This window comes from Dipodomys spectabilis, unplaced genomic scaffold (assembly GCF_019054845.1).
Source record: "Dipodomys spectabilis isolate Male_0828 unplaced genomic scaffold, ASM1905484v1 ptg000197l, whole genome shotgun sequence".
In the NCBI taxonomy this organism is placed as follows: Eukaryota; Metazoa; Chordata; class Mammalia; order Rodentia; family Heteromyidae; genus Dipodomys; species Dipodomys spectabilis.
This window is the reverse complement of record NW_024870874.1, coordinates 19,886,149-19,909,335: the sequence shown is the minus strand read 5'-3', so window position 1 is coordinate 19,909,335 and position 23,187 is coordinate 19,886,149. Positions and strand designations below refer to the sequence as shown.

General features: G+C 39.4%; 1 protein-coding gene across 1 annotated transcript in view; it reads right to left on the bottom strand.

Annotated features, from left to right (window-relative positions):
• The window catches only part of Lrguk (leucine rich repeats and guanylate kinase domain containing), an 89,696-nt gene that overhangs the window by 40,983 nt on the left and 25,526 nt on the right, over positions 1-23,187 (bottom strand). Inside the window, exons 7-11 of the mRNA XM_042695904.1 lie at positions 19,537-19,680; positions 11,868-11,948; positions 10,144-10,230; positions 8,187-8,293; positions 4,743-4,862 (exon numbers count right to left, since the gene is read on the bottom strand). Of these exons, the coding sequence (XP_042551838.1) occupies positions 4,743-4,862; positions 8,187-8,293; positions 10,144-10,230; positions 11,868-11,948; positions 19,537-19,680 (539 nt within the window). The remainder of the gene's footprint in view (positions 1-4,742; positions 4,863-8,186; positions 8,294-10,143; positions 10,231-11,867; positions 11,949-19,536; positions 19,681-23,187) is intronic.

Sequence of the window (23,187 nt, the reverse complement as noted above, 5' to 3'; positions counted from 1 at the left end):
TATATTTTGCAGTCTATGTCATAAGAAGGTTGTGACAACAGAGACCACTATAAAACAGAGAGGTATAAGAAAGAATAAGGGGCAAGGAGATGGTGGCTCAGGCCCATAATCCTAGCTACTTAAGAGGCTGAGATCTGAGGATCACAGTTGAAAGTCAACCTGGGCAGAAAAGTCCCCATGAGACTCTTATCTCCAGTTAAGCCCCAAAAGTTCCCCAGTGGAGCTGTGGCTCAAAGTTATTGAACACTAACCTTGAGCAAAAGGAGCTCAGGCCCTTGAATTCAAACTCCAGGACAGGGAAGGAGGGAGGGAGGAGGGGAAGGAGAGAGAGAGAGAAAGAGAGAGAGAGAGAGAGAATATATGAGGGTTTTCTTTTGGGTCTATTAAAATCACTAAATGGTCATAAATCTGGAAGGTAAAGAGGCATGCTAGTATTATTTTGTAATTCCCTCATTATCCAGCACTTGTCCACAAAATTATTGATTCGTGTGGTAATATAAAGCACAAATAAACAGACTTTGACAGCAGTAAATTTGTATCTTTAGACCATTTATAATCAACACAGATTAAAGAAAGAGCAGCCAACCTATGTCTAAACCCAGCAAAATCAGCACCTAAAACCAGAGCAAAAGCGTTTAGCCATACACTATTTGTGCCACACCACATATATGTCTTGACATGGAAATTAGCACATGAAAATTGCACAGAATATCTCATCTTGGGTGAAGGGAAGTACAATGTCAGGAAAAGATGATATGAAGTGTGTGTGTGGGGGGGGGATAAAAGACTCAAAGAGACAGCAGGGAATGCGCTTTTGTAAATGCTTTTATGTGTCACCATCAGACTGTACTTGTACATGCTCTCATTTCATTAAAAAAAAATCGGTAAAACTCATGCTGGATAAAGAATAAAGGAGAAGGAAATATAACCAAGAGCCATGCTTGTCCCTGAAGACATTTTTTTGGGTTTTATCTTTAGTTTTTAATTATAAAGATGTTGCCTATAATAATGGTAGGGCTATCTTACTTTCTCAATGGATGAAATTACTCACCATCTAATTCCCCTTTAAAAAAAAAATCCAATGACTGGATTTAGATCCAGGCCTTGATGGGCTTCCGAGATGGTTTATGGCTGTAAAAGCCCAGGTCTCTCCCTCTGCTCAGATGACCATGCATGGCTGGTCAGTGCTTCTAAGCCTGAGTGAGGGGAGTAAAGATGCAGTTGGTAGGAGGTGAGTGTTCCATCTGCCACTGATTCCAGCCAGAAGGAAAAAGTCACGGTGACAGCACGAGCAGCCTAAGACATGAGCTTCACTTTAGGACTTTTCGCTTCATCTCAGGCTTACACACAACTTTTACCCAGCCTTAATTATCTGCAGCAAAATTTGCCGTGGGCTACAACTATCATGAAGGCAAAGTACCTCTATAGGCCTCTTCCCACCATAACCTCAGGGACTAGCACATGACAGGATGAATTTATATCCATCCATTGTTGGATGGATTAATTCATCCATTTCTCCATCTATGCATCAGGAAAATCATGGTCATTTCCACTAAATGTTCATACATTACCATTAATTCATGTGAGGAGTATTTACCACACATGCATTAAGCACCTGGCCATGTATTGGGCACGGAAAACTCACTGGTGAAAAAAGTTGACATGATTCCTGTTTTCATTGGTTTTATAGACAAGCAGGAAAGACAAACATAGAATGAACCAATTAAAACATGAGGAGGAGAAAGGAAGGATAGATAAAGGAAATACAGGATTTGGTGAACATAAGTGGAGTTTAGTCAGATAAGAATATCGGGAAAGACTGGATGGCCTCTCGATTTTAAGTCAATAAAGAGCAGCAAGAGGTGGAACACTGGTGGTCCAAGCTACTCAGGAAGCAGAAATCAGGAGGTCTGTGGTTCCAGGACAGCTTGGGAAAAAAGTTTGGGAGAGTCCCCCTCAATCAATACCTGGATACCGTGGCTCATGCCTGCCATCTCTGCTATGCAGGAGGCTGAGATTGGGAAGATCACGATTCCAGGACAACCCAGGAAACAAGACCCAATCTCAAAAGAAAAAGCTGGGTATGTGGCTTGCACTGCTCATCCTAGTTGTGGCAGGAAGCACAAATAGAAGGAGAGGAGAACCAACCAAACCAGGCAAAAACTCCAGACCCTATCTCAAAATCTACCACAAGGAAATGGGCTGAAAACATGGCTCAAGCAATAGAGTATCTGTATAGCAAACACAAAGCTCTGAGTTCAAGCTCCAGCATACCACCACCTCTCTCTCTTTCTCCCTCTCCCTCTCCTCTCCTCACTCTCTCCTCTCTCCCTCCTCTTCCTCTTCCTCCTCCTTCTTCCTCTCCTTCTCTCTCTTTCTCTCTCTGTCTCTCTCTGTCTCTGTCTCTCTGTCTCTGTCTCTCTGTCTTTCTAAGAACACATAGAACCAACCATGCCTTAGCAGGAACATTTATCAACAAATAAAAATGACCAGGAGACCAACTGTTAGCATCATAATTGGTATGAGAGTTTTGAAAGAAACCAGAGAAAGCCTTGGCTCCTGAGGTCACACTGTCTCCACAATTACACTTTAGCACCATAGTGACCGACTCTCCTCTGCCTCCTGCGTTTGACCTTCCAGTCACTGTGCTCAGCTTATCTTTTAAAACAGGTTGAATCTCCTCAGGTGAGCATGATGCCACTATACTGTTTAATTCTACTATTAACTATGTTCATTATTTCACAGCATTTAAGCTATGTTAATCAAATTATTCTACAGGAATAACTCTGTGTCCCAGAGTTGTCCAAAATGTGGCTTGCAATTTTAGATACATAAGTAAGTGGGCCTGTTTAAGACCACATTTACACTGTTTGAACATTCATAACTTAAAGGAAGGCACTTTTTCTGTAATGATGTTAGAAAAATAACTGGCATTTATTTTCCTGCTGCCTGACATAGTCACATCCTCAGTTCATTGACAGACACTTCTATTGTACAAGTAATTCCTTTGCTATACATAATGAAACAAAATCAGCTAAAAAAAAAACCTCTAAAGTAACCTATAAATCCAAGAGGATGATTTTCTTGGATGGTTCTAATTTTTCAGATGCAATTCTCTGTTGTAATGGCCATTATGAAGTTACACACCAAAAAATACTCGCTTCAGGAAACTTGGAATGTATTGAGTGCTAACCTGTAAGAAACAACCAGAAATACTTTTGCTGCTCCTCCTTTCTTCTTCCGGCTGAAATGGGCCTTGAAAGAAGAGGACCTGCCTGGAGATTCAGAAGCTTAGTCCTGCCAGCCTGTAGCCCAAGCAGATCCCAGGAGAGTCACTTGTCAACATCATGACTTGCACTACATTGCCAAACCATCTGCTCACGGGAGAATCCTACCTTCTAATGCTGCTTCAGTATACTCAATTAAAAAGCTCAGCATTTTCAGATCCTGGAGACTAGGTTAAGTTAAACATCTAGAGATTTAAAGTACAAATAAAATTCATGCCTGGCACTGGTGGCTCACACCTATAATCCTAGCTACTCAGGAGGCTGAGATCTGAGGATCAAGGTTCTAAGCCAGCCTGGGCAGCAAAGTGGGTGAGATTCTTATCTCAAATTAATCACCAGAAAACTGGAAGTGGCATTGCGGCTCAAAATGTTAGAGCACTAGCTTTAAGCAAAAAATTGTCAGCAGAGGCGGTGGGCAAGCTCTCGTTTCCCACAGGCTTGGGGTCCAGCTAGTATCAACATAGGGTAAGGGGCATCCAGACTGGGAAGAGTGCTATGACACAAGACCACAGGGAATTACTGTCCTGGGGCTGTCAGAGAGGCAGTGTATTAACTAAAGCCACTCGGTAGTTTCTGTGTCATGATTGTAATTAACAAGCATCTGTCAAATATAGACACTATCCCTATCAGGGATAGGGGCTGGGAAGGTGGCTCAGTGGTAGAGCACTTGCCTTGCATGCATGAGGCCCTGGGTTCGATTCCCCAGCACCACATAAGCAAAAAGAAAAAAAGCCGGAAGTGGCGCTGTGGCTCAAGTGGTAGAGTGCTAGCCTTGAGCTGAAGAGCTGAGGGACAGTGCCCATGCCCAGAGCTCAGGCCCCACAACTGGACCCAAAAAAAAAAAAAAAAAAAGAGTTCAGGGATAGCACCCAGACCTTGAGTTCAAGGCCTACTACTACCACCACCAATAATAACACAAATGCACTGGATATTATAGTATAACAGGCTTTATGCAGAGAAGGTGTGTAATGGCATAGGTGCACCAAACCTTGTTTCAGGGATGTTCACTGCTAATTGTTTAATATTATTTCAAAAAAGACAACTTTTTTTTTTTTTTTTTTTTCTTGCTCTTGTTAAGCTCTTTTGTCACTAGGAGCATCTTTTAACAATCATTTCTACTTCATCAATTAGGATGGCATGAGAATCAAGATTTTAAAATCATTCCCAAACCCAGTAATCACATTGATCCAATTTTATCAATAAATTACCTTCAAGGACGAATACTCCCGAGGTGTCCTGTCCTTGCCAGAACTTCCCGGATCTATCGAACACTGAATTTACTTACCACTCTGGCCTTGCTGTAGAAAACATGATTAAGTTGTTGTGAACACTTACAAGCTAGCTTAAAAGGAGCACCCCAAATGAACAATATCTGAAAATTCAGTAGACAAGAACCATTGATACATGCAGCAACAATTGCAAGTAAACAAACGCACAGCCAATAGGCACACTTACCCATATCTGAAGAAAGCATTAAATTGTCGGCAGAGGCGGTGGGCAAGCTCTCGTTTCCCACAGGCTTGGGGTCCAGCTAGTATCAACATAGGGTAAGGGGCATCCAGACTGGGAAGAGTGCTATGACACAAGACCACAGGGAATTACTGTCCTGGGGCTGTCAGAGAGGCAGTGTATTAACTAAAGCCACTCGGTAGTTTCTGTGTCATGATTGTAATTAACAAGCATCTGTCAAATATAGACACTGTTAAGAGGATGGTGCTATGTTGCAAAACAAAGAGATTATAAGATACTAAAAATAATATTTGAAACATGGCTAACAAATAAGATAAAATACAAAGTTATGTAAATTTACTTTACCAAGATTTTTCTAAGAAAAATAATATAGTAAGATACATTGGTTTTTACCTGCTAACATACTCCTCCCAGAACTTAACAACAATGAAAGAGGCAACTCGGCTAGGAAGGTGGCTCAGTGGTAGAGTGTGTGCCTCTCATGCATGAGGCACTGGGTTCCATTCCTCAGCACCACGTAAGCAGAAAAAAGCTGAAAGTGGGGCTGTGGCTCAAGTGATAGAGCACTAGCTTTGAGCTGAAGAGCTGAGGGATAGTGCCCAGGCCCAGAGTTCAGGCCCCACAACAGAAAAAGAACAAAAGAACGAAAGAACAGAAGGAAGGAAGGAAGGAAGGAAAGAAGGGAGGGAGGGAGGGAGGGAGGGAGGAAAGGAGAAAGGGAGGAAAGGAGGAAGGGAGGAAGGAAGGGAGGAAGGGAGGGAGGAAGGAAGGAAGGAAGGAAGGGAGGAAGGGAGGAAGGGAGGGAGAAAGGAAGGGAGGGAGGGAGGGAGGAAGGGAGGAAGGAAGGGAGGAAGGGAGAGAGGAAGGGAGGGGAGAAAGGAAGGAAGGGGTAACTGAGCTAGGAACCAGTGGCTCACAGCTGTAATCCTACCTACTCAGGGGGCTGAGATCTGAGGATTGCAGTTCAAAGCCAGCCCAGAGAGAAAAGTCTGTGAGACTCTTATCTCAGAAAAAGCTGGAAGTGGTGCTGTGGCTCAAGTGGTAGAGCTCTAGCCTTGAGCACAAAGAAGCTCAGGGATAGGAAGAGTACTTGTCAGCAAGTCCAAGGCCCTGAGTTCAAGCCCCAGAACCATCAAAAAAAAAAAAAAGTAACTGTACTCTGAGTTTAACAGTTATACCTACTGAGTTAGATCACAAGTAGCCAAAGCAAACTTCATGGAGTGACAAAAATTTTTCTAAGCAATCAACACATACCATAGTATGTTCTAGAAGTTTGATGTTTATGCCCTTATTCTTACATGAAGCTAAGGAATCTTTAGAAACTGAAGTATAGATGGGCTAATTAGCTAATCAGTTAATTAGGAAGAGAGGAGTTAATATGTAATTCTAAGTTTGGTTCCTAGGCCCTAAGTTCAAACTAAAGAATGTATGTATGTATGTATGTATGCCTGTATTTATTATTTTTTTTGCAGAGCTGAGGGCCAAACTCAGGCCTTGGACTTGCTGGCAAGTACTCTTCCACTGAGCTAAATCCCCAACTTCAAGAATAAATGCATTAGTGAAAATTGCCTATAACATGCTGAGCTGATATGCTTTCAACTCTGCTCATAAAACCAACTGCAGAGTTGTAGAATAAAATAAAAATATTTTTACATACATGGCTGAGGTATAACTGCAGTAAATACTAAGAAATAATATGTTCTTTTGATCTCTGTAAATGCCTGTGGCAAACCAAGAAACACTTGTGAGCAAAGGCTCATGAAAAACATTATAACAGAAGACTATCTATGTTTAACAGCTCACATTTGTCTTCATCTCCATGTGGACAAGCCCACATGCCTGTGTGGTACTGGAGTCTGTGCAGGGTGATGAAGGGGTCAATGGGGTGGCATCTGACAGAGCTGAGGACAGGCAACTCCCAGACAACCACTGGAAACCTGCCAGAGGCCGACAAGATGAAACTGTACATGTGCAAACACCTGCTCATCAATGTTCACAGCCACTTTGGTAGGGTCAATCAGAAATGAATCAGCCCAGATGTCCTTCCATTGATTGCCAAACAACCACTCCTTGAAAGACTACTTCTGGCTTTTCCCACTAAAAGACCTAGAAAGCAGGACCAATCCAATAGAAATGAGTATTACCTAGATCGAGACTTGAAAATAACATTTATTGTTAAGGTTAGGGCACCTTGGAGAATTGACTAATTCCTGATTTGGGATAGGACTACATCAAGATGAACCTGGGGAAATATAAGGAAGTATAAGGAAGCTATTGACGACTGCCAGGCCAGTCAAAGTGGCTTTCAAATATGGAATCTTCCCCCTCAATCATGCCAGCCCAGGGGACAGTCAGGGTATATATAATTCAGCCAACTTGATTGAGGAATGTTGTTTGTCAAACACTGCTATAAATTCCTTTGGTATATGTTTTCATACACATGTACCCTACAGCATGGAACAATTTACAATATTATAAACTAGGAAGGAAATACAATGAGGACATACACAACCTTCTTTCAAATCAAATGTACTTTTCCAGATGTATGCAAATAAATGATAAATCATTTCAACTGAAGGGCTCCCATAAACATAAAACTGTTGATGTCTATATTATTCAATTATTTGTAAAAACAAACAAACCAACAAAACTTATGTCTTGGGCCACAAAAGAAAACATGTTGCTGTCTATAGGAGGCAAAGCACGTAAAGGTAGGCAAAGCACATGAAAGAGAAAAGCCATTTTTATCTGTGAGTTTTCCAGGGATTTTTTTTAATGCCTTTGGGTATTGATAGAATTTCTGCATTATACTTATAGCGTAAATGGCCATCTGCTCCAACAGATTGTTTAAGAAGAAATGGAGAGCCCACGGTAGATCTGTCTTCAAATTTAGAGGTGAGAGACTATTCGTGTGTGCAGCCAAGCTGGGCGATTTCTCCCTGCTGGGCTGATCGCAGCTCGGTGAAAGGAGGCTGCGCTTCCTTCCGGGGACTCCCTAATAATGTCGATTTGTGTGATGCACTTTGGCAGGAGTATTTAGCATCCCTCCCAGCTAAGGAAAGATTTACAATGGATATACATGACCATAATTTCCTGTTAATGAGATTAAGGTCTGTGTTTCTATCCTAAGGCAGGAAAGTTGACAAACTTTGCTTTCCATCTCGCTGTCACTGGCACAGGCTAACCAACAGACCAGGGCCAGATGAAAGAGCGGACACAAATCATCTCTGGGCTTGGGGGAACACCCAGTGAGCAGGATGTTCAAGGGGAGATAACGGGCCATCGCTGACAATTGGCCATCCTCCCTCAGAGAAGCCGAGAAGTGACAATTATAGGGAATTGAAGGGGTCACAAAACACGGGGCTAAGGAATATGGTGCAGTCTTCTGCCCGCCTGCTGAGCTCTGCCCTGGGGAGTCTTAATAAGTACCTGTGGAAGATCTTCTGTGGCTGCATCATACTGTTGACAACGTTGGTCAGGTGATCGCGAGCTGCCACCACTTCAGGGGGAGGGTCATATTTGTTCACTGCAGAAACCTTTTCCAGAAGCAGAAAGAGGAGGAAAAGGGGAGAATGCTCTATTTCCAAAATAAAGACAAGGCTTTCATTTTCTTTAGTGAAACTTTCTAGACCTGCAACCAGGTATAAAAAATTAATTGACATGCTGTGTGCCAGTGGCTCACACCTGTAATCCTAGCTACTCAGGAGGCTGAGATCTGAGGATCATGGTTCAAAGCCAGTCGGGACAGGAAAGTCCATGAGACTCTTATCTACAATAAACCATTCAGAATACCCAGAAGTGGTGCTTTGGCTCAAGAGGTAGAGCACTCGCCTAGAGCTGAAGAGTGCAGGGACAGCGCTCAGGCCCAGAGTTCACACCCCACAATATATATATATATAATACATATATTATATAATATATATTATATAAATATATAAATAAATAAAAATTTAAAAAATAACTGACCATGTGCCCATGAACCTTTGCATTTGATCTTAGTATCAACTCCACCCCATAATTCAATAATGATAATTATTTTTTAAATATCAATATATGGATGCTGGGTACTGGTATATCACACCTGTAATCCTAGCTACTCTGGAGGACCTGAGGATCATAGTTTGAAGCCAGCCTGGACAAGAAAGTCCATGAGAATCTCAGCTCCAATTAACCAATTAACCACCCGAAAAAGCCAGAAGTGGAGCTACAATGAAGTAGTAGAGCACTAGCCTTGAGCAATAAAGCTCAGGGACAGCACCCAGGCTTTGAGTTCAAGCCCCAGCACTGGCACAAAAACAAAACAAAACAAAAATCAAGTGGAGTTCTTTGATGTACTTCTGTATATTCCTTGGTTTATATGAAAGAAAAAACAAAATAAATGAAAACCCTCTAAAGTTTATTATTACTTTTAACATAATAAACACTTCAGCTTTTGGCATGCGAAGAAGGAATAAAATTCACGGTTCTAGATGGATTCTAGGTAAATGATAACGGGCAATTTTCCCCCCTCAGGCCCTCTTAGCTGGTCTCACATCCTACCAAAACTTCTTCTAGTCCAAGTTTTCCACTGAATTGTACACTTTTCTATTTTGGCCATCCTTCTACATACATTCCCCTCCCGACCACACCATAAGTGCATGCGTGGTTTTAAATTTTACTTGCAAAATGTTAAAGGCAAAGAAAAAAATCCACTAAGTGTCTTCAAGTGTGAGAATAATAATAGGGGAGCTCCTGTGACTATTATTAGTCTGGGCTGCAGAAAGGCATTTGTGAGAAAGACTATGCGTCTCTCTGCCTATTTATATACCTGGTTTCCTTCCCACGGTGAATTTGCATCCTGTGTCAGAAATCTCTCATTAGTGGAGAATTCTACCACCGCTATGGTAGAGACAGAGGCAGGTGCTAACATTCAAAGTCTGGTTTCTATGGGATTGTGTGACCAGATGAATTCTTATTTTGAAGAGCAAAACAAAAGGAATTTGAACACCAGAGTAGTAACTTTTTGAGTATTTGTCAATGATGTGGGATGACATTAGAATTTCTCTTACTGCTACATCTTAGAATAACACAGAGAGAGCTCACATCCCGTCTTCATTGACAGTGCAAAACACAAGGTTGCACTAGTGGCATAGCCAGGTAGAAGCATGTCTGTGCTCCTCCTTAACACACTTTTACTGTCCCAGTGGCGCGCCTGTCACTGCGTGGCTGATGCTCAGCTTCGCAGAGGGTTCATCTGACATATCCAAGGACAAGGAAACAGCCCCCAAATAAAGAATCCTTTTACCTAATGCATGCATCTGGATGATGTGACTATCTGGCTTCTGCAACCGGCAGATATCTCTGAGTATATTAACCCATAAATACATGAGGCGATACCATTACATACCTTTTCTTCCACTTGAATCTTCTTCTGATCTAATTCTGTTAATTGCAGTAGCATAAATATTACGAACAACCAGTATTCAGTTTTTTCCTATTTAAAAGAATAGGAGAAATACTTGACTCCATCATTTCCCCAAATCAGCAAAGGCCAACATTTGACTGTAACAGGCCCTGGTGAACCACTGTCATTCCCACGCTCCCACACCTGCCAGCCCTTTTGTATTAGCCACTCGGGGGCAGGCAGTGCCTTACAATTTCTAAAGCTCTTGAAATGCGGAGATCTTATTAATCTCCCTGTGAGATAAAGCAGAGCTGGTAGGATGATCTGAATTTCTAAAGAGAGAAAACAAGCCTCAGAGGAGTGAAATATCTCATCAAAGATTCTTGAGACCCTATCTTTTAACTCCAAAGAGTTTCATTACTGGAAATGTATTTTTTTCACCAGTTCTTATTATGTTCTTATTATTTGTGTTCCTTTGTGTTGATTTATGTTATTCATTAGGAATTTGCTGTACAGTAATAAAATAACATTCACAAATGTATTATTACTCCCTGCCATCTGCTGCACATGGATTTTCTCTGTAATTGAGTTTTTCACACAAGAAACTACATCTTTCTGAAAGGCAAAGTATTAGTAGATGACACCTTTCAGGGATGAAGATGTATATGAAATGAACACACAGAATTATCTTTCACTTAGGTTCCCAATATATACAGGGAGCTAGACATGCTAACTACCCTGATTTGTATCCATGTACAAAATTATCACACTGTACCCCATAAATCTTATAATCTTATACCACTGATTAACTCTTATACCACTTACCTTGTCCACTTATGCCAATTTAAAACATTTAAGTTTCTCCCATGTCCTTTTACATGTAACAGCATGCATGAAAAGGTCTGTGATCATTGTCAGTGTGCATATATACACACTTTCCAGGGAAACTAGGATGTGATGGCCACTTGAAGCCCCACTTTCTCACAGAGGATTCTGAGTTGCCTGTCACTGTTCCCACTGTTCCCTGTTTTTCTTTTTTAAACTTTCTCATTTTCTTTATTCACTTGTCTAGACCTATTCATATTCATTAAAATACACAGAATTGGTACCCAGAGATATATACTTCCTTGAAAGAAACAGAATGGACAGATGGACAAAGAGTGAAGGGAAAAAGTCAAGACAATGAATTTATCAATGGAGGGGTGGGGGGAGAGAGAAACCTGAAAAACTCTCCCTGATCTTTAAACCCCAGAGCTTAAGAAACCCTAGGAAATACATTATTTTGTTCAGTAATTATTTTATTCCCCTGCTAGTTTCATGGCTATATCCAGGCAAATTAAGGATCTAAGCTTAACTATTCTCTCTTGTTCTAAAATAGGAGGCATATTTTATCTACACTTTTGGAGCCTTGGATTCTCTACCATGGAGGAAGGTCCCTCTGCAATCTCCTGCATTCTCTCCTGTCATCTTTCTTGCTGCCCAGGATGCATCATGAATGACCTTGCAGAGCAAGCAAATGACACTTGATTCCAGGCTTTACCTGTACTGACAGTGGAGCAACAGCTTATTAATCACGAAAGATCTTATTTAGAAAACACCAACACCAACAAGTTAACTTGCTGCTTTACCTACTCCTTGTAATCATTCAGAGAGAGAAAGAGAGAGAGAGAGAGAGAGACAGAGAGAGAGAGAAAGAGAAACTCCTCCTGTAATGTAAACAACCTCACCTGAATTGGATTTCTAAGAAGATTGAGAACTCGAAGGATAGGAAGATTTTCAATGTATTCTATTTCACTCAGTTGAGCAACCTGTTTATTCAAAAATAAAAATAAAAATGACCCGAAAGCAACACACAAAGACAAAGGAAACACAATATATAATAGGAGCCAGTATTGTTGGAGCCTTTCAATTCAACTTCTTTAAAATCTGCTCAGCTGAATATCCAGCTCTTTATTGAGGCATCCACAATGCTATGCAGAACACAGGACTCACTATATGTCTGTTCAATAAACATGAACATATACAGTCATGTTTTCTTTTCTCCTCTTGGGCTAGAGAATAGTAAGCTTTCTCCTGTCATCCATGTTTAAGAAGAAATAAAATAGAACATAAAATCAGAGAAACAGTAAAACCACGGCTGTCCCTGCCCCCCCACCTCCCTCCAGCCCGGCAATTTCCCTATCCAGTCTAGCCACTCTCCCCTGCTCATAGATGACTGGCTATATAACACCTTCTGCAGGACATATGGCGCTTTATTACTTTTTCCACAAAGGAGAATTTTTTTCCAAACCAATTATCTTTATTCTAATCATTCTTATCTTTAAGTAGTTGTACAAAGGAGTTGCCTGCCATTCAACAATGTAGTATATGAATACTATGGAAAAAACTTGATCAACATCACCCTATCATCATTCTCCCCCATCCCTTCCAACCTCACCCCTACCTTCACTAAGAGAGAACTGTTTTAAGGAAAGGTGAAAATCAAAACTTGTAATTCTGCTTGATGGGTGCCCAAGTTTGATTTGATTATTTGGTTTATGCTAAGCTGTACAATTATGTTGTACAAACATTTTTTGTACAGGCTCTACGCTGTGATTTTTAAAATAAGGGAGAGGAAAGGCTGTCTTAATTTAACTAAGGATAAGGCTTGGATTGCAACAGGGCTGCTACACTCCTCAACAAACTAAGGAACAATAGTTTTAAATTTTCTACAGCTTGGGGCTGGGAAGATGGCTCAGTGGTAGAGTGTTTGCCTTGCATGCGTGAAGCCCTGGGTTCAATTCCTCAGCACCACATAAGCAGAAAAAGCCAGAAGTGGTACTGTGGCTCAAGTGGTAGAGTGCTATCTTTGAGCCGAAGAGCTGAGGGACAGCACCCAGGCCCAGAGTTCAGGCCCCATGACCAACAACAACAACAAAATAATAATAAAATAAGTAAATTAAATAAATTTTCTACAGCTGACAAAAATACAATTTTATTTCAGGTATAGCTACTGGACTTTCACAATAAGGTAACTTTAAAAAGGTAACTTTTTCATTTCTACTTTCCCCCCATATAATTACTACAAGGCTTGTAAATAAATACATTCCAACAGCTGGATCACCAGTAACTCCTGAAATACCCAGCCACAAAATACAGCTAAACTGCAAATTAATCCCAAAGCTAAGTCGGGGGATAAATGTGAGTACCATGTACAAATATTCCATTTTCAAAGATGTAACATGGAGAGTTGCAACCCTCAATGGGCACACATTAACCTGGCTAAAGTGTCACAGTACTATATACATCTTTTCCCACAAGATGACTAGATGGTCAATTAGGCTGCCACTGGTTCATCTACAAGGAAGAGATCAATTGTTTTAAATCGTGTTATTCAGGAATGAGAAAAATGAACTTGGTTCCTGTTTTTTCCATGAGAACTTTTGATAAATGGATTGATTTTTCCATCTAGCAGCCAGCCAGGGGAAGTTTACATCTCGTTCATTAGGTCTCACCAACCATGTCTGGTCACATGTACCTACAGACATTACTGTCAAGAGTAGAAATTGGTACATCCTTTAGAAAGGGCAATCAGAGGAGTTGCATGTGCATAAGATATGAGCTAATTATTCCACTTCAAGAGGGATACACTAAACAAATCATCAGACAGGCAAAACTTACATTTAAGAATATTCAGTCTCTTGCCAGGTGCTGGTAGCTTATGCCTTGTACTCTTAGCTACTCAGAAGGCTGAGACCTGAGGATTGCAGTTTGAAGCCAGCCTGAGCAGGAAAATCCATGAGTCTCTTATCTTCAATAAACTACTCAGAAAAAGCCAGAAGTGGTACTGTGGTTCAAGTGGTAGAGAGTTAGCCTTGAGCCCAAAGAGGCTCAGGGACAGTGCCCAGGCCCTGAGTTCAAGTCCCAGGACTGGTAAAAATAAATAAATAATCCAGTCACACATTATTAAGAAAAGCAAAAAATAAAGTTTCCAATTTACAAAGAACTCCATCATTATTTGGGTAAATCAGCCCAAACATGGTCCTGTCTAAGTAATAACAGCATGCACTCATTTTGGAAGATAGTGATGATTGTGGTGATTAACATGCAAATATCTCCTATGTTACAAATACCACGACTATAATGTGATCATGTGCTATACAAAATTACATGCCCACTAAAATGTCCACTCAAATGAATGGGTTCTTGAGAGTCAATCACAAAGCCAGCTCTCTTCTTCCTCCCAAAGGTAGGATGAGGTTGACAAGAGGGCAGCTCTCTGTTGAATTAGCAAAGTGTAACAGATACTGGCGGTCCTTCAAGTATACCCTCCCCCGCACATCCTCATTCCTCAGCAGACTTCTGTTCTGCAGGCCAGAAACTCCAGACTGTGCAACAGACTTTTACAGACTGCATAGGAACAATGGCTCCCCAGGTGTCTGAAAGTGAAATATTGCCCAAAAGATTACATTCCTATAGGAACCTCAGCCATCTGCAGTCACAAATGGCCTGCTGGCAACTCCTAACTAATAATGCTGGTCACCGCTCTCCGACCTCGGAAGTTTGCTAGCTTCTCTTCTGCCATTTCCTTCCTGAACACGCTCTCTAATCATCATTATTCAGATATAAAGGGACTCATTCGGACCTTCACTTTAAAAACAATTTAATATGCAGATAAAAATATGTGTATATATACATATATTTCTATGGAAACTATTAGGTACAACTATTAGAATGGTTTTCCACTGCTACTTATTATATTAAAATCTGTCCACATTCTCAAGCTGTGAGGCTCTATCAACTAGATGATATGATAATGATGACAATGATCAATGCATTACTGGAATAAAAATCAACAGATGGACCAATAAAACATTGTAGTTTTAAAAAGTAAGCCACAAATCAGCAAGAAAAACATTCAATAGGACTACTGGCTTAAATGAGTCAATGAATGGGAATTATTTAACAGAATGCTGGAGATATAATGAGTACTCAATAAGTAGTAGCTGTGTATCATCTTATTACTATTAGATACTAGGGTAAAGTCAATTTAAATCATTATTTCAACTATTACGCAAAATATATTATGGGTTAAGAGTAGAAGAGTTTAGGTGAACATCTGTCAGATTCAGAATGGAAATTGCTTTATAAAAAAGTTTGGTTTTTTTTTTTTTGGTCGGTCATGGGGATTGAACTCTGGGCTTGGGCTCTGTCCCTCAGCTCTTCAGCTCAAGGTGAGCGCTCTACTGCTTGAGCCACAGTGCCACTTTCGGTTTTCTAGTAGTTTATTGGAGGTAAGAGTCTCATGGACTTTCCTTGCCCAGGCTGGCTTTGAACCGTAATCCTCAGATCTCAGCCTCCTGAGTAGCTAGGATTACAGGCATGAGCCACCATCACCCAGCTTATAAAAAAGTCTTGAAATAAGCTGAGCACTAGTGACTCATACTAGCAATCTCATCTACTCAGGAGGCTGAGAACTGAGATCTGAGGGTTGAGGTTCAGAGCTAACCCAGGCAGACAAATCCAAGAGACTATTGTGTCTAATTAACCAGCAAAAAGTTGGAAATGTAGACATGGCTCAAGCAGTAAAGTATCAATGATGTATGGAAAAAAAACTGAGCAAGAGCATGAGGCCCTGAGTTCAAACGCTAGTACCACCACCAAACAACATCAACAATAATAATAACAATAGTAATAAAGATATGAGCTATTTTATGAGTTATTTAAATTATCTTAACATGTGTATCAAAAGTACTTTAAACAAAATGAAAAGCAAAAGAACCACGACAAAATAAATGACAGTTGAGGGCATGAACAGGTAATTTTATAAAATGAAACCAAATAGTCAGGAAAAAATGTCTGACTTCACTGATAATATAAGATTTGTATAAAATAGAATACAAACTAGACTGATATGATTTTAAAATAATATTGGTTGACAAAGGTATAGTGGGTTGTGCTAACAATAAGGTATTCTAAATTCATGAACTGCAGGGGGAGTTAATCAGTATGAACCTTCAAGAAATGCATCAACAGTCTTTAAAATGCCCATACTGATATGCCCAATATATCCAATAACTTACTCTAATAAAATAGTTAAAAATGCATGTGAACATTTTTGCACAAAAAGATACATTGCAACATTATTATTAACAGGAAGTCATAAATGCAACAAATTTCAATAAATAAATTACTCAATAAGTCCTCACAGCCAGTTAATAGAATATCTTAAAACTATTAAGCCAGATTGTTTTATATGTTGGGACAAATTTTTCCCATATGGGAATTAGAGGCTTATTTGCCAAAAAAAAAATCTTAATTGGATAAAGACTAAATAGGAAAAAAAAGTCAAAACTTAGAAGGGTAAGCATATATACAAAATATTTAGTCTTAAGCTAGAGAAGTTTTCCTAAATAAAACATAAAGAAAGCAGAAAGGATAAAAGGCCATTTTCCATTCTCCAGACACATTGTATCACCTAGTGTATGGGATTCTGAGTGCTACCATAACAAACTACAACAAACTAGAAACTTACTTTTACAGTGCTACAAACTAAACCTGAGATCAAGGACTCCTAACACCCACATTCTCTCTGAAGACTCTAGAGGCGAATCCTTCCATGCCTCTTCCAGCAGCCGGAAGCACTGGGCATTTCTTGCCTTCTAGCAACACAGCCCCAGTGCCTGTGTTTATCTTCAAATGAATGAAGACATCTCCACATCTTGTCCTCTGTATCTGTCTGTTTTGTTCCCTTTCTATCTCTTATAAGAACACTGAATTTATGGCCTCCTTAATTCCAAGCTGATCTCATCTTGAGATCATTGACTTGTCTATAAAAACTTCTCCTTCTCCAAACAAGAGGATATTCAAAGGTTCCAGGAGAGTACTTGGACATTTCTATCTTTGGATGGCATAATTCAAGCCACAGTAACAAAATTAGCTTCCAAGAGAAGCGATGCTGTCTTTCCATTCTGGAGAGCTGCCCTAGCTCAGTCCACCTATTGCATTCTTTATCCCTGCATCCTGCCTGATTCGTCATTAGAGCTTATTATCCAAGATTATAGCATGCTGAAACCACATAGCACCCATCCAACCATGGCCAGCCCTTCTGGAGGCAAAGAGGCCTCTATTCTATCTGCATCCCACAGCAGTGGTACCTTGTCCAGGTGGAACAGAGACTGACCAGCAGTAGCCCATCTGACCCTCGTGGCACCTCCTATACCCAAGCCCTGGGTGCCTTGTCCCAATGCTGTCAGACCCTGTCAACCTCAGGGACCTCAATCATCTATTTCAATCCCTCTATTTTCAGGCCTAACAAATGTAAATCTAGGAAGAGATCAAGCTGACTTCATTTTTCCCCATATTCTTTTTAGTTTCATTTTGAGATGTCCGAATGTGCATGTGCTGAACCTTGATCATACTCCATCATTCTCCATAAACTTCCACAAGTGGCTTCTAGATTTGGATTGTGTTCAGTTACCTCAAAATATCTTTTTCTTTTATTTTGGTCAGTCATGGAGCTTGAATTCTGGGCCTGGGCACTGTCCCTGAGCTCTGCTCTTCAGCTCAAGGCCAGAGCTCTATCACTTAAGCCACAGTGACACTTCTAGTTTTCTGGTGGTTAATTGGAGGTAAGAGTCTCACAGACTTTCCTGCTCGGGCTGGCTTTGAACTGTGATCCTCAGATCTCAGCCTCCTGAGTAGCTATGATTACAGCCGTGAGCCACCAGCACCTAGCTCAAAATATCTTTTGTTCATGATCATAAATGAAGTGTGAGCCAGGATCCAATAAGGATCTTAGAGACAGTATTGGGACAAGAACCAAGACCCTGCATCTCTAAGTCATCCCTAGACCAATATCCAACTGCTAGAAGAAAGGGTGGAGGTTATAACAGAGAATAGTTCTGACTAATTTTTAAGTGCTAGGTATGATTGAAAATATAGCAGGGCCTCAGAGAAGTAGGCGATTGAGACCCCCACCATCACCATCCAATTACCAGCTGCGCTAAACATTTGCCAATGACAGACATTCAAATGATCACATATAGTTACAACACATGAACAGCAAAATCCAGATAAAGAATGTTAATGAAAGTGCTACCAGTAACACAAATTGATCATATGAGAAGTAGAAGTCATGTAAGAACTCATATAAGAAGTAGCATCACAAATTAGTCAGGTAAGAAGTAGAAGCAATGCTGGGGGTTTTTTGCATGACAAATTTTCCATCCCTGATACACAGAATTCTCAGTCGTCCTAGAGAAATCCCTGAGGGACTCAGATGGCTCAAAGAACATTTCCAAGTACTGCTGGTTGCTCCTCAACCTGCCCAGGGGGAGCCAGGGGTTTATGTTATTGTCACAGACCCAACAGTTGCCAAAGGAGTTACCTTTGGGACATATAGCCATTTTTTAAAAAAGGAGCAGAGTCTCTGTAACATCTAAAAACTATATATTCCTGTTGTCACTTGAAGATATCTTTTCTTCATTGTTTTCAAATGTTATCTGAAAAGTCTTTTGACATGGTTGAGAAGCATGAGATGTTTCTAGTCTGCACTCACCAAAATGGCAGTTAGAAGCCACATGGGCCTACGTCATACTTGAAGCAGGGCTGAGATGAATGGAGTGAGACGGTCGCTAAGTATAAAATGCGTACTCCCTGTCAAAAACTCAGTCTGAAATATATAAGGTAAAATATCTCAATAATTTCTATGTAGATTTTGTGCTGAATACATATTTTGGATATATTGTGTTAAGTAAAATATATGACCAAAGGTAATTTCACCTGTTTCCTTTCTCCTTTTATTGTAGCTACCAGAGAATTTTAAATAATGCTTATGGCTCTCATTTTATACCTTATGTTCTAGTTCTATAAAAAAGTCCTATCCTCAAGCATTACTATACCCATTTCTGAAGGCTGGGCCAGTGGAACTTTATTTTCCTGTAGTACCATGTGACTCTGGAGGCAAATCATTCTCTATTTCAATCCTGGCTCTAGTTTTTGCTAAGTAACAAAGTTGCGTAGCTACAGGAAAGTTACTTTGCTTCTCTAGGCCTCATTTTCTTCCTGTGTTAATGTCAATAATAGAATAATGGGAGGGGTGACACTGATCAAGATGCACTGTACACATAAATGGATATGTTGCATTGAAGTCCCTTTGTACAACTACTTCAATATAACTTAAAAATAATTTTAAAAAACAGCAATAATAATGTCACAATGAGGATTAAATGAGATATGGAAGGTATTTAGAATACTGTGTAGCATATTTTATAAAATAATAATAATCAGTGTTGAATGGCAATTTTATGAAAAAGACTAACATTTCATGAGACAGCCCTTGAGAACCAATAATGGAATACTGGTACCAATGTTAATATGTCCTCTAATGCAAACATGGAAACCAAAAACCGTTACCTTGTTATCTTCCAGGTCTATCACTTCCAGAAGGTCATGGTTCTCTAAGCCCTGGAGGCTGCTTATCTGATTGTGAGACAGATCCAGGTTCTGCAGGGTTTTCAGATTCTCCAAACCGGTGATCTTCTCAATCTGATTATTGCTCTAAAAGGGTTAAAACACACCTTTGATTGAAAGCATTCGTAGGAAAAGTTGTCATGGAAAGCCTTCATCTTGGATACAGCCCCAAATCAACAAGCCATACATCCCTCACCCCATTTCCATTACTCACTTATCTAAAAGCATACACAAAAAAGAAATCCTAGGCATTCAATTGGAAGATCAGAATATAATATCTTCATTTAGTATATTTTTTGGTCGGTTGTGGGACTTGAACTCTGGACATGGGTGCTGTCCTTGAGCTCTTCAGCTCAAGGTGAGTGCTCTACCACTTGAGCCACAGCACAATTTCTGGTTTTCTGGTAGTTAATTGGAGATGAGTCTCATGGATTTTTCCTGCCAGGCTGGCTCTGAACTGTGATCCTCAGATCTCAGCCTCCTGAGTAGCTAGGATTACAGGTATGAGTCTTGGCACCTGGTTCATTTAGCATTTTAATGTTTAGTATTTTTTATTTTCAAGATGAAACTTGGTGATATTAACTAGGTAATGTAAACTTGAACATCTTATACCCAAAACCTAGGCTACCATTTGGTAGCCTACCTCCATTTTATCTCTAGAACCATGAATTTGATATAATTCTCCTATCACATTACAACAAACCACTTGAACACTAATTCCCACATACACCTATTTTCTTTATTTTAAACATAATCATATCATATTACAAGGCCTACAGTGGTCTGTGGCCTTGGTGGCTTCCAATGAATGAATCATGATTGCAGTTACTCAAGCTCTTGTGCAGCTGATTTCTCTTAAGGTTAAGCTGATCTATAAGTTCTCCTAACAAAAACAACATGGCCGAAATATGCCAATTCCAAGAAAGGCCAGGAAGCCTCTGTTGGGGGCTTAGGAACCCTGTGATGTCAAGTTAAGAAGTCCAGCTAACTTACTGCAGAGAACTCATGTAGAGGTCACCAGAATAAGAGAAAATCACATTTAAAAAGCTCTTGTGACTAAATGGAAAACAGTCATCCTAGCAGGGTAATGCACCTACTCAGATCCTGCTAACTGCAACAAGCCTTAGTGAAAAAGCACCTACCCAAAGCCAGCTTGACTTGCAGAAATGTTAGCTCTTTACAGTAGGGGCTTATTATCCAACTTATTATCCAATGATAGATAACCAAATTAAGTTCTTCAATAATTCACATAAATGCTTTTCTTAGACAATGAGCAGAAACTTCCTATGTTCAAAGTTTGTCCCCCCTTTCAACGTCCATTTCCCCATCATAACAAGAGTAGAAATAATGATTTTCATTTCTTTTTGTTCTCCAATACACTCTTCATTCCTGGGCTTCCTCAGTCTTCAGGGATAGGAAAATGCCACCGCAAAAATTAAACTTTTAGTTTAATTTTTTTGAGGTTGTGGCTAATGTCATTTATCCTCTTTCAAAGCTTTTAATATACATCATAAGGAATGAAAATGTACATCAAAGTATTTACTTCCACCTACAATATTTCACGTGTTTGAACATTTTCTGGTCTATTAAAAGCAAGAGCTCATTTCATTGAGTTTTCATAAAATTCCATGGTACTAATGAGTCATATTTTTTGTTCACTAAGTATAATTCTATAGCACTTTAACACATGTAAATTGATGGTTAATAATCTACAGAGATGGACTATAGCACATGAGAGCTTATTTTACTGTCTTTATTTATTTATATTTATTTATTCATTGTGTTGGTCCTGGAACTTGAGCTCAGGGCCTGAACACTGATCCTGAACATTTATATCCAGCTCTGGCCCTTCCTTCCTTTCTTTATTTCTTCCTTCCTTCTTTTCTTTCTTTCTTTCTTTCCTTTTTTTTTTTGATGCTTAATTGGAGATGAGTCTTAGACATTCCTGCCTGGGCTGTCTTTGAACTGTGATCCACAGATCTCAACCTCCTGAATAGCTAGGATTATAGGCACAAGCCATCAGCATCCAGCAATTATTTTTATGTTTGAAAAATAATAATAATAAAAATATATGGAAGAGATGACATTGATCGAGGTATATTATATTCATAAACTGGTATGTTAAACTGAAACTCCTTTGTAAATCTAAAGATTATTTTAAAAATTATACTAAAAAGATGCATTGTACCAGTAAATTAAAATGTTGAATTGAAATGTCTTTGTACATACTTAAAGATAATGAAAAATATTTAAATAGGAATAGCTATGTAGTATTAAAATAAAATACTTTAAAAATCCTCAGCTTTGATTAAATTGATCATATTACTAGTGTATTGTCTGAAGTATGTTCAAGTAAATAAATCTACTTAACACAAAAAGAATGAAAATGAAAAAAAAATACTCATAACTCCAACTGCCAAAATGGGTCCAAATGTCCTTCTTTTTTAGAGTTTAAAAAAAGTTGCCAAAAAGTGTAACAGAAAAAAAAAAGATAGTGGGCACCAGTGGTTCACATCTGCAACAATAGGTACTCAGAGAGCTAAAACCTGGAAGATTGCAGTTCAAAGCCAACTTGGACAGAAAAGTCTACTGGAGGCATGGCCCAACTGTAGAGTACTACTCATGAGCAGGAAAGCCCTAAGCAAAGGGAAAGATAAAAAGTTACACTAAACTAAACATTATATCCATATCAATTTAATACATTGAAATTATATTTCAAAAAAAATGTCCCATTTTAAATGCCCATATATTAAATTTACATGCAATATACTTTTTTCCCCAAAGGACTATGAAATGTTAAGACTATAATTTTTTTTCAGTCTCTGAAGGCTTTCAAATTGTAGATCCTGAGCAGAATGAGGCATAGAAATGCTTCATTAGGTAGTCCATGGTCATAAAAGAAACCAGAACTGATAAAACATCAGAATCACAGAATTTCTAAATAGTTAAGGCCTTTGTCTAAGGCTTTGTTCAAGCTGAAGCATCTGGCCTAGGCCTGGACATCCAATTTCTGCACGAGTAATTCTTCCTGCCTGTTCTACAACAATTAGCAGCCAGAAAGCTTTTAGAGAGAAGCTATTTTCTTAAATAGATGAAATGAGAAATATTGTTAAGCTACCAATTTGTGAGGGAAAATCCAATAGTCTCTAACTGATAAAATGGAGCTTCAAAGTTTGGAACACACTATACATTACTTGTTAAGAGTGGAGGTGAACCACATTCTTCTTTTTACAGTCTTTACATTTCTCATTTAAGTTGAAGGTCAAGAACTAGTGATTGGTTTGTTCTTCTGACTCTAAGACTGCAGAATGAATTCTTTTAGAGTAACTAAGCAACTGGTCACATTACTTAGAAATAAAAGCATTAGAAATCATTGAAACAAATGTGTAGCATTTTATGGCATTAATTTTATTGAAATTTGGAGGAAGACCTTTCCTGTTCTCAGAAAAAGGTAAGGAAAATGAATAATAGTATATTCTGTATTTTCTGTTTATCTTGGTTGATAGGGGTGGAGACTGGAAACAATCTACCTATGTGTGAATAATGTTAAGTACCTTTTGTTCTTTCTAAAAGATACTTGAGACACAACTGTCA